Here is a 15,323-nt window from a genome sequence, read left to right as displayed (position 1 = left end):
GCTTACAAGCTCCCAAATAGTTACAATTCACGAATAGAGAAAAGAGAACCGAATACAGGAGAAACATATGATATGTCAAAATAATATTTTTCCATGGTCTTCTTTAGACTTTAAAAACTCTCCATATTCTGAAAGAGAATGTATGGATAATCTAAAGAGACCACAAGTATTTTGGAAAAATATTATTTGAAGATACTTTGCTGTGTCAATGTGGACAATGATGTTCCAGTTTTCTACTTGACAGGGCTTATGAAAAACAGGTACTCCAAGAACCAATCTGATTTTGGATGTGTTTTGTTTTGTTTTATCTACTTCAGCAAGTGCCAAAGGAAGTAGAAGTTATTTGAGTAATTTAAAACTCCACTAGGCAGATCTTTCTGCATCATTTGTCTTTAGTTATTTCAGAGGATATTTTAAGTAAGATAGGCCAAGGAACTGAACAATTAGTAGGTCAGCTTACTAATAATGAAGCAAATATGGTATTCCATTAATTTATTCATAAAATCATTCAGTGGTCATTTACTGAGCATCTATTTTGTACTGTGAAGTTGTAATAGGTAAATTGAATAAAAACAGTATTTTGGATTTACTGTGTCCTAGTAAGTAGAATTGTCATAAAAAAATACAAAAATCTATATTCTCACAATTAAGGGGCTAGAAGTCCAAATACAAGAGGAGCTGTAGAGGGAGGTATATTTCCTTGTCTATTTGAGCCTCCAGTAGCTCCTCGCAATTCTTAGTGTTCTTGGCCTTGTAGGTCAATCTACCTCCATCATCTGTCTTCAACTCCCTCTGTATGTTCGCTGTGCTAGGGCCCTTATTAACATGCCAAAAAAATTCCTACTTCCAAAACAAACAAACAAACCACATCTACAAGTACAGGAGCTAGCGCTTCAATACACAGTTTGTAAGCGAGGGTGGGGGTGAGAGGGGTACAACAGCATATAATGTGGAATAATATATGGATGAAGACATTAAAACCTCTTGGGCCCTGGGCAGCTTTGTTTTGCGTGTTTTCTTGTGTTTGTGTTTCACAGAGGTAAGCTATGATGAGTGGATAAAACATAGAAAATTGGGCTCATCAGTAGAATGGAAACATCATAAAGGTTTAGAATGCCTGTGAGAAATATAGAAACTTTAAACAAATGATTCCCTTTTGGGGGGTGAAACAGTAGCAGCTACAACAACACAGTGTATGACTGGGAGAAGGTAGAAGCCATCATACAAACAAAACAAAAACAGGAACTTATCAAAGATATAAAAATTAGGAACTACTTTCCCAGAATATGGGGAAACAAAATGATGCTTTACCACTGATAGACTAGAACTAGCTCTCACTGACTTGCAAGTTCCAATTGTGAACATCTCTTCTCAAATTTGAGTTTAGTGATATCACATTAGTAGTTGGAAATAAGTCAGGATGGTGTATTTACACCATGAAAATTGGCAAATGCTTAAATCTGGACTTTCTGTGAAAATTTTACCAGAACATCACTGTTACTTGATATGAAAAAGGTCTTCCTAGTAGGGGGAAAAATTAACATTTTTGAAAAGAATATAACACAAAATATTTTCATTAAAAGTTTAAAAATTAATAAACAAATCTTTTAAATTTGTCAAAATTAGCAGATTGAAGGAAAAGTAAAAGGCAGAATTGAGAATGGAATACCAAGGGTCAAAAATTTAAATATGAAGGCTTAAAAGGTAGAACACTGAAATTTAAACATATATGCTGAAAATATATAAGTAAATAATACAACTTTTGGTATACAATGTAAACTAAGTCATCTTTCTAGAATAATTTATGCTTACATTATAAAGAGCTTAGGTATAGGAACCAACAGATAAAGAGATGATTGCATGTATATAATTTTATTTCAAGGACAAAGCAAAAGTATTGAGAATTTCTAGCACCTTAATTTCATGCATGTTTCCTTTTGATTGAACTCCTGTGCCTTATTTTATCTTTTTAACTTTTAAATTTATTCTGAATCATTTAGCTGATTATTGCTATATATGCTTAGCTATGTCAGTAAACCTACTTTTTTTATAATTTAGTGCCATGGATGCTATCTGGGTTAGAGAGGGATTAAAAGCATTTGCTTGTCATCTTTTACCTTTTATTAATTAGCTAATATACTGTGTAATATGCATTTTCTTACACCATGACAACGTCCCTCTACTTGCCTCTCAGTTTGTCAACCTGTGGTGACTTGTGTGTTACTGTGATGCTGGAAGCGACGTCACTGACATTTCAAAGCCAGGAGGCTCTCCCAAAGTGAACAAGTTTCAGTGGAGATTCCAGAATAAGAACAGACAATGAGGAAAGACTCTGCTGCCAACTTTGTAGGAATAAGCCAATGAAAACAGTATGTGTAGCTTCGAAGCATCCAGATACTAAAAGTCTAAACAAAGGAAAAAGAACATTGTTGGAGATACTGCCAACAAAGGGGTACCTCAGGTATGAGGCTCTCAAAGTGGGACTGAAGAGGAGGTGACTCTTGAAGAGAATTCAACCATGGTGACCAGACTTTGGAAAAGCCTTTGGAAGAGAAGTCTCAGGATCCCCATTCTTGACTCAAGGTAAGGAGAAACAGCTACAAACGTCTTCTAACTTGGATTGTAGGGAGTAAAAATTCAGGAAAATTGAAAGTGGTCAAAAATGAAATGGAACATGGAAAGATCAATATCCTAGGGATCAGTGAGCTGAAATGGACTGGTATTGGCCATTTGAAATCAGAAAATCATCTGATTTACTATGCTGGGGATAGCATAATCAAGAGGAGCGGCATGGCAGTCATGTCCGAGAGGATCTTGCTAAATCCATCTTGAAGTACAGTGTGGTCTTGATTGGATTGTATCTATCTGCCTTCAAAGAAGCACCAACCACAAAAGCTAGTGATGAAGAAATTAGAGAATTCTACCAATGACTTCTAACAGAAATTGGTCAAGCATTCAATCAAGGTGCATTGATAGTTATTGATGATTGGAATCCAAACGTTCGAAACAAAGGGGAAGGAACAATAGTTGGAAAATATGGACTTAGGGATAGAAATGAAACTGGAGATCACATGATAGAATTTTGCAAAGCCAATGATGTGTTCATAGCAAACACATTTTTCCCAGCAAAGCAAAAAGCTATTATATATATGGACTCCCATATGAAATAAGCAGAAATCAAATTGATTACATCTGTGGGAAGAGATCCCAGAGAAGCTCAATATTAGTAGCTAAAAGCAGACCAGAGGCTGGTATATAGAACACACCATGAATTGCTCATATGTAGGTTCAAGATAAAGCTGGAAAAAAAATGAAAACAAATCCAAGAGAGCCAAAATATGACCAGAGTCTATCCCATCTTAATGTCCAGACTACCTCAAGAACAGATGTGGTGCATTGAACACTAATGATAGGAGACCCGAAGAGCTGTGGGAAGACATCAGGATCATCATTCATGAAGAAAGCAAAGGGTCATTTAAAAGACAGAAAAGATCATAGTGGGTGTCAGAACAGACCATGAAATTGCTCTTAATCATAGAAAAGCTAAATCAAATGTAAGAATGAAGAACGCAAAGAACTAAATAAAATATTTCAAAAAGCATCTTGAGAAGACAAAGCCAAATATTAAAATGAAATTTATAATTAGGAAACTTATAGGAAATTAACAATTAGGAAAAAGGGAAGAACACACTCGGCATATATGAAACTGAAAGAACTCAAGAAAAAAGTGAAACTCGAGTTGCAATCTTAGAAGGTTCTATAGGCAAAATATTGAATGACACACAAAGTATCAAGAGAAGCAGGAAAGAACACACAGTCACATACCAGAAAGAACGAGTCAACATTCCACAATTTCTGGAGGTAGGATATTAGCAAGAACCAATGGTGCTGAAGGAAAAGTTTAAATTGCACTGAAGGCATTCGCCAAAAAGAAGGCTCCAGAAGTTGAGGGAATGCCAATTGAAATGTTTTAGCAAGCTGAAAAAGCACTGTAAACACTTTCAAATAGGAAATTTAGAAGAAAGAAATGTCAACGAGGAAATTTAGAAGAAAGCTATTTGGCCAACTGACTGGAAGATATCCATATTCTTGCCCATTCCAAAGAAAGGTGACCCAACAGACTACTCAGAGTGTAGAGCAATAACATTGGTATCCCATGCAAGGAAAATTTTGATGAAGACCATCCAACAACAGTTGCAGCAAAACAGGGAACCCCCAGAGAGGCGCAGGCTGGTTCAGAAGAAGAAGTGGAACAAGGGGTATCATTGCCTATCGATGGATGGATCATGGCTAAAAGTAGAGAACACCAGAGAGATGCTTACTTGTATTTCATTGACTGGGCAAATACATTTGACGGCGTGAACCATAATCAACTGTGGATAACCTTGAGAAGAAAGGGAATTCCAGAAGACTTCATTGTGCTCATGAGAAACGTGCACATAGATCAAGAGGCTGTTGTGCAGACACAGCAAGGAAACACGGTGTAAATTAAAAGCAGGACAGTTGTGCATCAGGGTTGCGTCCTCTCACTATACTGTTCAATCGGCACGCTGAGCAAATCCCCAGAGAAACTGGTTTATATGAAAAAGCATGTGGCTTCAGGACCAAAAAAAAGGCTTTTGAGAAACCTGTATGTAGATGACAAAACTTGCTTGCTGAAAGTGAGGAAGAATTAAAACACTTGCTGATGAAGATCAAGGCTTTTAGCTTTTGGTATAGATCACACCTTAACATAAAGTAGACCAAGATCCTCACAGCTGGGTGAATAGGTAGCATCATGATTTTTGGAGAAAAGTTTGAAGTTCGGAAGGATTTTATCTTGCTTGGATCCACGATCAATGCTCATGGAAGCAGCAGTCAAGAGATTAAAAAATGCATTGTATTATGTAATTCTGCTGCACAATACCTCTGTAGACTATTGAAAGACAAGGATATTACTTTTGGGGCTAAGGTGCACCTGACGCAAGTCATGCATTATAATGAAATGTATTCTCCATTGCCTCACATGTGTGTGAAAGTTGCTAATTGATAAGGCTAACTGAAGGAGAGTTGATACATTTGAATTATGGGGCTGGAGAAAAATATCGAAAGCACCATGAAATCCTAAAAGGACAAGTGGATCTGTGTTGGAAGAAGTACGACCAGAGTGCTCTTTAGACGCAAGCGTGACGAGACTTCGTCTTACATACTTTGAACATATTATGGAGAGAGAACAGTCCTGGGAAAAGGACTCCATCCTTAGTAAAGTGGAGGGCAGCAAAGGAGGGGAATTCCCCCGGCGAGATGGATTGACACAGTGGCTGCGTCAATAGGCTCAGGCATAGGAACAATGGTGAGGATGGCACAGGACTGTGCGGTGTTTCATTCTGTTGCGCACAGGGTCACTCTGGTCCGAGAAGACTCGATGGCACCTACCAACAACCACAAAGATAACTCTGGATAAAACTCAGCTAGTATTAAAAAAAAGTCCGTGTAATGTTCCACTTCAGCTTAAATATTTTTTCCCTATCCACTTGGTCAAAATAGATAGAAAATATTTTGCTTGACAGACATTATTTGTGAAACTTCAAACAAAAAATGGGAGTTGTTTTGAGACTGACTCATGTAATCACAATATGGATAAAATTACATCCAGATTTAGTTAAGCAACCAAATTAAACATATACAACTAATTAAAGACATCTCTGATATAATTATTTAAATGACAGTTAAGTTTTAGCCACAAATCTCTCCTCACTAGGGAACTGATGAGAGTTTATCAGCATGAAGAGTCAGATATGCATCTCAATCTGCTTCCCTTAACCATTTGATCTTGATCATCTTCTTCTATAGCTCCACAAAATCTTTGAGCCTGACAACTTAACTCTTCTTGCATCTGATTTGTTATGAATATAATAGAGGGACTTCGCTCCCTTTGTAATCAAATTTATAGCCAGTATGAACAAAATAAGTTGTTTTTCTTGTTAGAAAACACCATCTGATGTTTTTCAAAAAATACTCTAATCGATGTCGTTGAGATAATTCCGACTTACAGTGACCCTGTGTAAGATTCCCATAGCTGAACATCTTTAAAGGAACAGATAGCCTCATTTTTCTCCCAAAGAGCATCTGTGGAGTTTGAACTGTCTGCCTTGAGGTTAGCAGTCCAACAGTTACAGCGTTTTCCTCAGAGTCATGCTGAACTAATGGAAAGAGCCAAGAGCTGTTTCTCTATTATTGTTATGTTTTAATAACAGAGATCATTCCATTTTAAAGTTGTTTTGAATTGTAAAATATAATGCTTAAACAAAATATTTGACACAATGCATAAATGTTTAGGCCAATGAAATACCACAAAGAGAGTGCACATACAACTATCACCTACCTACATGAACAAGTAGAGGCTGGCACAGCCCAAACTCCCATATGCCCCTTGCCATTATTCTTCCCATTTCTCTTTTCTGGAAACAATCACTTTTCAGGCCTAATTGACATAATTTTGGAATATATATATATATATATATATATATATATATTATCATCCATTCTTGTTTTCAAGAAGCATGAAGTTTCATGTCTATAGCCACTACTAGGCACTGACTGAAAAAAAGATGAAGAAAGAATGGTTCCCCCTTTAAGGGGCTCAGTAGGGTAGTTAGCATATTGGAAAGTTTACAAAACATGAGCAAATCCTAGGGATGCCATGATTTCTTTATTTAACTTTAGCATGGTTCTCACAGCTTTGCTTTGAGCTTTCCTGCTGATGCCATTCACTTGCTTTGAATCGTGGTTATGATATTTTATGCAAATAAACCACAGAAAGCACAATGATGGCTGTTTTAACACACGCACTCTATGTTGCCTGAGCAAGAGCAGCACTGCAGTGTCGCCCTGTGCGTCTGAAGTGAGACTTGACATGTGACTCACTTGGCCAATTCCAAGTCCACTTTCTGGCTAACTAACAAGCAAAGTTGCTGAGCATATTTTTCTTTTATTCGAACTTTGCTATTTGAGTCGTGGAAAGTTCGATGCTGGAGCTGTTTGACAACTGAGGCATCACTGTATGTTCATTTGTCTTGTATGCATGTGAACATTGGACATTGAACAAGGAAGACTGGAGGAGAATTGATGTATTTGAATTACGGTGCTAGCAAAGAATATGGAAAGTGCCATGGGTCCCTAAAGTAAAACCCAAGTCTGTCTTGGAAGAAATCCCAAAGCACACGCACTGCCATGGAGTCAGTGCTACTTCTGCAGCTGTAGAAGCCACTTCTGGATATACGTCTCGTTCTAGATGCACACCCAGACGAATGCCACTGCCTTTGCGTCTTTAAAGAACCTCATCTGACTCAACCGGCAAGGAGAAGGACTGACACAGTGTGTCTACAGCAATGGGCCAAACATAAGCCCAGTTGAGGGTGCTGCGGGGCCAGGCAGGTTTCCTTCTGTTCTCCACGGGGCCATGATGAGTTGGAACTGACTTGGAAGACCCTAACAAGAACAAATGATGTTTGTTGAAAAACAAAAATGTGAGGTTTTGATATGGTATAAGATATCGATCTTTCCCTTTATATTCTTTTTCATATTCTCTTTGAATAATCTTTGCACATCCTTCCATTTATAAAAATAGTCTTCGACCCCTGGTCCCTTGATAGTTTATAAATAATTATTATATCTTATCTTACACTCCCCGGTGTCTCCCCTCACCCGCCTCCCCCTTGCCAATCTCCCAGAGAGGAGGTTACACATAGATCTCCGAGATCGGTTCTCCCTTTCTACATGCCCTTCCCTCCTGGTGTCGCCACTCCCACCGCTGGTGTTGAGGGGTTCGTCTGTCCTAGATTCCCTGTGCCTCCAGATCCCCACTGCACCGCTGTACATCCTCTGGTATAACCAGGTCCGCAAGGCAAGGTAGGATTGGGGTCATGATGATTGGGAGGGGAGGGTGGGATCGGGGAGGGAGGGGGATAGGGGGAAAAAAAGGGAAACCGAGCTGATTCCAGGAACCCAAGTGGAAGGTGAATTATGAGAGTGATGAGTGCAACGAATGTATAAGGGTGCTTTGCTCAATTGATGTATGTACAGATTGTGATAAGAGCCTTATGAGCCCCAATAAAAAGATTTAAAAAAATAGTCTTCGATTCTTCTTGAAAAACATTATTTTTTATATTTTGGTCATATAGATCATGGCCCTTCAGGGGGTGAATCTGCACATCACATGAGATAGAAGTGAATTTGTTGTTTTGTGTTTGATGTATGTTTACAGTTGGCTCGGTGCCATTTATGTAGAAGAGCATCCTTCCCCACAGCTGGGCAATGCCAACTTGGAATATGTATATGAAAATGGTTCTTTGCCAGCACTATTATTCAAAGGCATCAATTCTTCCATGGTCTTCCTTACTGTCCATCTTTCACATGCAGATGCAACCATAGAAAGTACCATGGCTTGGGTTAAGTTCAGATTTGCCCAAAATGATGGCATCCTTTGATATCTTGACTGTTGCTTCCATGAGCAAGATTATGAATACAAATAAAGTGATTGACCTGACAGCTTCAGCGTTTTCTCCATTAATTGTGATCTTGCTTGTTGGTCCAGTTGTGAGAATTTTTGTTTGATGTTTAGGTGTTATGCATACTGAAGGTTGTAGTCTTTGATTTTCTTCAATAGGTACTTTAATTTCTCTTAGTTTTTAGCTAACATAAGTGTATCTTTTCCAAAGGACAGATTATTAATGAGCCAAAATTTATATATATAATGCCCCTGAAGTGAAAAGGCTAAATTCAATGAGAAAATACGAATGACCATATACTTTACTGGGGAACGAAATCTTTAATACCTAGTTAACTAAGAGAAAGCACCAGATAGATATGGCTTCACCAGTGAATCCTACTAATCATTTAAGGAAGAAATAATATCAATATTACATAATCTCATTCTGAATGAATGGTCAGGGAGAAAATCACCTCTCAACTAAGCATTTGATGTCAGAACAACATTGACAACAAGAATCCAGTAGAACACGGTAAGAAAGGGATATTAAAAGGCACAGTTGCTCATGAGCAAAGAGATTAAAACTGTAGACAAAATATTACCAATTCATCAATATCAAGAGATCTCCACTACAAAAATGAATTCATCCCTGAAAGTAACATTCCACTAACTTTCCAAAATTAGTCACTGTAAATCAACCTATCGAAAAAGAAGGATAATGACATAGTCATTTCAATTAACATCTAAAAGCATTTGATAAGCACAATTATATATATAAGTTGATGGATGCAAAGTCAATTAAAAAATCAATTGCATATATATCCATTATATAATGTAGCAAGTAAAAATTTAAAAATATAATGTGCTCATCTAATATGTGAACATCAGGAAATTTGGTGGTGGGGACATGAGAACTCTGTAGTACCTTTCAAATCTTTTAAAAATCTAAAACTTTTTCAAAATTAAAAAAATGATATGTATGTTTTGTTTTAGAGATACATGTATTTTCATATGTGTGTGAGTAATTTCATTTAAAAAGCATCAAATATACTAAATATCTATGAGTAAATCTATCAAAATATGATCCTTTGATGTAAGATATGAAAATAATAATTATAATTTATCAAGGGTTCATGGGGGAGGGAGGGCAGAGAAGGGAAGGGGAAAAATGAGGAGTTGATACCAAGGGCTCAAGTTGAAAGAAAATGCTTTGAAAATCATGGTGGCAACATATATACTAATGTGCTTGACACAATGGATGTATGTATGGATTGTATTAAGAAATCTAAGAGCCCCCAATTTAAAAAAAAAAGTTTTTAAAATAGACAAAACTGCATACATAAATATCCTGATGGAAAAAATAAGGATAGCTGATGGTGCAGTGAATTAAGTGCTGGAGTGCTAACTGATAGGTCAGCAGTTCAAACCCACCAGCTGCTTTAAAAGAGCACAGTCTGCTCCAGTAAAGATTTACAGCTCTGGAAATCCTAGGAAGAATTGCACGTTGTCCTGTAGGGTCTTGGCGAGTTGGAATCATTGCCAATGTATTTTAGTTTTATAGAAAAAATTTTTAAAGTATTGTTAGAGAAGTTAACAAAGACATAAATAAAGGAGAGAACAGACCATGTCTGTGGATTCAAAGTCTTTCTATTGGGAAGATGTGATTTCTCCAACAATTGAATGAGAAGTTAAATTCAGTGACTTTCAAATTTTGATATTTTTTCTTTTTCTCCCCCCCCATAGTTTATCATACAGATAGCATAACATTTCATAGGTCAGTCACATCAAGTACCATTGCTACCACAGTCAGATTCAAAACATTTTCTTCTTGAACTCCTTGATGTAAGTTTCCTTTTATCCCTCCCTCCCAAACCCTTCATTTTTTTGTTGTTGTTTTGTTTGATCTTGCTTTCTCCCAGCCTTCTTTTGTCCTGAGGGTGGGTGTGCTGTTTCCTCCTGAATCACTGGCACTGCCATGCTGCCTTTGCTGGTTCTGGGACTTCATTTTCTTTTCTTCTTCCTGTGTCCATGGAAATGCCTGCCCATCTTTGAGGAAACCCTACCAATAAATAAAATGATTTCTTGACACTTCTATATGGGCAATTCATCTTAGAAAATGAAGCAAAGCATACTATTGTTTTTTCTGGTCCTTGACCATAAAACTATACCTTGATTCCAATAGGCAACCAGGAAGTAGTAGAACCTACTCCATTTAGGTTTGTTAGCTGCAGAAAACAAACAAACAAAAAAACACCTCTCTGTGTTTCCTGGCAATCAATATTTCTCCATTCATTCGACATTATTTTGTTATGCCTACCTTATTCCAAACTATCTTTGCCTTTAAATGGTTCATAGCATAGTAGAAGATGGTATGAATTGTGCAGTACACTGTAGTGGGATTAATAGTGTAAGTATGGGCATTTGTGAAAAAGGAGACAGGTGGAAGTAATTTGTCCTGTCAGAGAATTCTAAGAAATGGTTAAATCTTAGACATTAGTGGAACTAGTTTTTAAATGATCGTTAAGTTTTCAAGAATTCAAAGAAGCGCAGAGAAAATAGGAACTAGAGGAAATAGAGCAATATGTAGAATGGTCCAAGTGTTAGTCTGGGTAGACTAGAGAAACAAATCCATAGTGTATAAGGGAGAGCTTTTTGTACAAGAGCAATTGATTATTGAGAAAACATCCCAGCCCAATCCAGATCAAGTCCATAATTTCAATATGAGTTATCCCATATGTCTGATACAAATCTATAAATTCCTCTTCAGACTCATGAAACACATGCAATGACACTGAGTGCAGGAAGATCACAGGCCAGTGGGTGGGAAGTCTTGTGGATCCAATAGTGTTGTAAGCATCTCAGTGCTGGCAGAGGTTTCCACATGGCTTTTCAGGCTCCTGAGGTCTGTCTCCATCATCCTCTCTCCTTGTATCTTCTCCGAAGGAATGTCTCTCAGGGAGTGAGCTGAGAGAGAGAGAGAGAGAGAGAGAGAGAGAGAGAGAGAGAGAGAGAGAGAGAGAGAGAGAGAGTCCCCCGCCTCCAAGGAGGAATACAGGAGTTCCCAGAGTCCTCAGGAGAAGACATGCTCACAGAGGCCTCATTGGCTATGACCTGATTGACTGGCTAGCCTCCACCCTTTCACTCTTAATCCTCTCAAACTGACAAATGAGTATTTAACTACCACAGCATATTTGGGAGATATCAAACAGTAACATGAATTTTTAATAGACACTTTGCTTGGTTGATGGGTACATCCACCCTTTCAAAACCCCAGCAAACTCACTGCCATCAAAGTGTCTATTATATTTAGAAGCACTCTGTTTACTTTCTGTTGTGTTACAAATCCTGGCAATAATTGTGAGCTGATTTCCACGTTTCATTATTATAAAGCAAGGTTTTAAAACTTGTTTAAGACATTCTCCAGGATATCCCATGCCTATGTCTATAGACGGCTCTTAGCCAACTGAAATGGTTTTCATCCAACAGAATGCCCCAAATTCTGGATTTGACGGGCAGTTGACTTATGTTGGTGTTGCTGTTAGTTTCTGTCAAGGTCATTTGACTCACAGTGAACCTACGTAGCACTGCTCGGTGGAGTTTCAAGGCTGCGACCTTTCCCAAGCAGATTGCCGGGTCTGCTCCTGAAGTGTCTCTCAGTGAATCTCAGCCACCAACCTTTAGGCTCATGGTTAGATGATGAGCCATTATGACATCCAGAGACTCCTGAAATGATTTAAATAATCTGATTTCAAAAACACTCAAAATAATTCTTAACCACACGATAATAATGTGCACAGTCACGCTCTCGTTGTTATTGGGCCGTTCAAGTCTCTTGACGCACGGAGATCCGAGATACGCATATCCCAGGCTGTCATCCTTACTGAACCAGATTCCCGGGTTTTCTCACCCTGGAGAGGACCGATGGGCTCAAAACAACGAACTTGTTGTTTGCAGCTAAGCACTTAACTGTTCCCACCAGAGTTACTAAAAGAAATGGCTATAGTGCTTAGGGAGCGCATTGTATGATATGCAACCTGAAACGTCTGAATTTAGGAAAGATAGTATCGCCACTTCTTGTAAAAGACATAAGAAGATCAATCTCCCTGTTTCTGAGCCTAAAAAATCTGCATCAAGGGTTGCCGTGATTGTTGAGGTCAGCTTTAGGAACAACAAGGCTGAGCGAGAGCTTCATATGTCCAGAGGGTGTGCTAAAATTATGTGTTTCTTTCTTGTAACTCCGTGATCATTATCATCACTGGGCAGAATTCCCAACGGAGTGGGCATGAGGGGTATGTCTCATTTCCTGCATCTGCATCTGCTGTCTCTTATGGTGGAGTTTGAATGCAAGAGTTCTCTCAGTTTGCATACATTACTTCCTTCTTTATCGTTTAATGATTCTTAGATTAATTAGTCTCAAAAGCCAATCATTCTGCTACTTGTTTTCAGCTAAACTAAATACATAGCACAACTTGAGTTTATTCCGTGTTCTACGAGTTCGTAGTTTAAATATATAAAAAGGCCAATATTATTGCATTATAGGTGGTTATTAGATTACAAATAATGACCGATATTCATAAATATGTATTAAGTAGATGCTTCAATCAGACGTTTGGGGGCTTATAATTGTGATTGGTTAAATCAACAAACTCTCTAGAAAAGACAACTCCATTTTGTGGTCCCTCCGTACAAGTTTTTAATTTTATGAAAACAGACTCTAAATGCTATTTGCCTTCTTGCCAACCGAGAGCGCACTGCCCTGGCCTTTTCTGCAGGCTACCAGAGGGAGAATAAAGAACCTACATTGAGAACTTTCTGAATTCAGCTCTGTCTGTGTGTCTACAGTCAAAATGAAACAAATTGGGGCAATTTACCGAAGGTTAAATCTTCTAAATGACGTTCACCTAAAAACACACAGGGGAAATGGCTCGGGAGGTTTAAATGATCATGTAATTGCCTTAATTCTCCGGGTGGCTTTGATGCACGGACACAGCTTTATGGGATCTAAGTGAAGATTCCAAATTGGCGAGTTGGGGTGTGTTTGTGTTTTCACTCTCAACCCTCTGAATCACGTATGCTTTCTACCAAACCCAGGTCTTAAAAATCCCCCACAGACCTCAATGAAGAAAGTTCCAGAAAGTTGCATTTGGCATTAGTGATCTGCCTGGAGTTTTCCTCCACGATCCACCACCTTTCACTTCATTGTCAGCGTTTCTCTTCAGAAGCTACAGGGAGGCGTTTTCAAGGACCTAACATGTTGACACCCATGTCTGCTTGTGCTCTTGAAGATCTGCACATAGGGGGATCTTTTGAAATATTTTATTAGTAAAGTCAGGCTGATTTCCACCTGTGTTTTTTTTCTCTAGCTCCTGAGACAGAAGTGAAAGGAAAGGTTATTTAGAGCAAGGTGGCTCAACCCTGCCTAATTCTTGAGTAAGAGTTTTTCCAAGTAACCTTCAGTTTATGATTCAGTAGTTCCCTGAGTTACGTGGGTGTTACTAGGATAACATGCCCTTCGAAGATACTATCTGAAACACCAGCTTTTTAAAAATACATTTCCACAAATTTTAAGAGTTTAAGATTGCAGGACTTTCGCTGACGCTGCGCCGGCCCCGGGCCCCCACCTCGACAAACGGTATTGCAAATAAGTCTTTTGATGTTTTAAAGGTTTTTCTTTGGCAGCTAAGAAAAACACGCTGGAAAGTTATATTTGGTGGATTTACCCATGGATAAACATCCCTGAGCTAGGCCGTTATCCGGTGGCATCTGGAAGAAAGGTGCGATTGTTTAAAGTAGGGAATCTTCCAGTCGGAGCAGCCCTGGGCGAAGATTCGCTCACGTGGGCTTCTGGGCCCGGTCTTCTGATAAGGACATGTCGATTGGATCCTGTTCTGGAATGGTATTCTGTGCGATGACATTGGTCCCCGTTCATGTCACAGCCACAGAATGGTAGAACCATCTGTTTGTCTCTTTCGGGATTAACTTTACATTTTCTAGGAAAACGGCTTTTTGTGTGTGTTCGTTAATCCTTTTGTAGCTATCACGGGCCGTGCTTCCTGGGGAATGTTTGTTGTGTCGACAGCCGCGCATGCCCACCCTTCGGGCGGCACAGCCCCGCGCTGCGTCCCAGGCCGTCGTCCTGCGAGATGCCCCGCACACTCGTGTCTGATGAAAACCCCACAAATGATTTTAAAACTCCTCCTCGCTCACCATTTCCGTGACAAATCTGTGTCATTCCGGGAGAACATGACACAGGTGCAAGGAGGGCTTGGCCCGTGCTGGCACAGGGACCCCAGGCGGAGCTGAGGATAACGTGGAGGTGAAATGGAGATGTCCAGTTGCTTCCACCTTGGGTCTACTTGACACGGCTCTACTGTGCCAGTTAATAGCCATTGAGTTAGAGTAGCTGTGTCTCGGGACCTTTCACCGGGAAGTGGTCAAACGTGTAAAGTGGTTAGATGTACAAACACTGCTAAGCTGTGGGTAAGAGGCTGCCTGCTCCCTGTCGCCCGAAGCTTCCCTGAGGTTTGGTTTGTAGCGCCCAGCTGCATCTACAGACACGATGGAATTCGGTTTGTGAGAGACCTACGAAAACTACCCAAAGAATTCAGATTTGTAATGAATAATACACAACATGCACCTGCTTCGGGGACTTCATAGATTCGTTTTACAACCAATAGAAAAGTCCCTAGGAATTTAGTTACATGGCTGCAAAACAGAAAATGGAACTGGCTGCACATTCACAACTGATAGCAGCAAAAGAGTAACTAGTTCCTGGCGCTAGCTTTTCCTGAGGATTAGGGTGTTTCAATTTGCTTTGCTTCTATGAGACTTATTATAAATCCATAATAGACTG

At 39.1% G+C, this 15,323-nt stretch overlaps 1 protein-coding gene across 1 annotated transcript in view; it reads left to right on the top strand.

The window, feature by feature from the left end:
- LOC142456038 (histone deacetylase 9-like) overlaps window positions 1-14,636 on the top strand; it is a 251,718-nt gene extending 237,082 nt beyond the window's left edge. Inside the window, exon 13 of the mRNA XM_075557334.1 lies at window positions 14,505-14,636. Within this exon, the coding sequence (XP_075413449.1) occupies window positions 14,505-14,636 (132 nt within the window). The remainder of the gene's footprint in view (window positions 1-14,504) is intronic.
- Window positions 14,637-15,323: the final 687 nt, after the last annotated feature.

The sequence above is a fragment of the Tenrec ecaudatus genome, chromosome 9 (genome assembly GCF_050624435.1).
Source record: "Tenrec ecaudatus isolate mTenEca1 chromosome 9, mTenEca1.hap1, whole genome shotgun sequence".
Classification (NCBI taxonomy): Eukaryota; Metazoa; Chordata; class Mammalia; order Afrosoricida; family Tenrecidae; genus Tenrec; species Tenrec ecaudatus.
The sequence above is the reverse complement of the archived record's forward strand: the minus strand, read 5'-3'. Positions and strand labels throughout refer to the sequence as shown.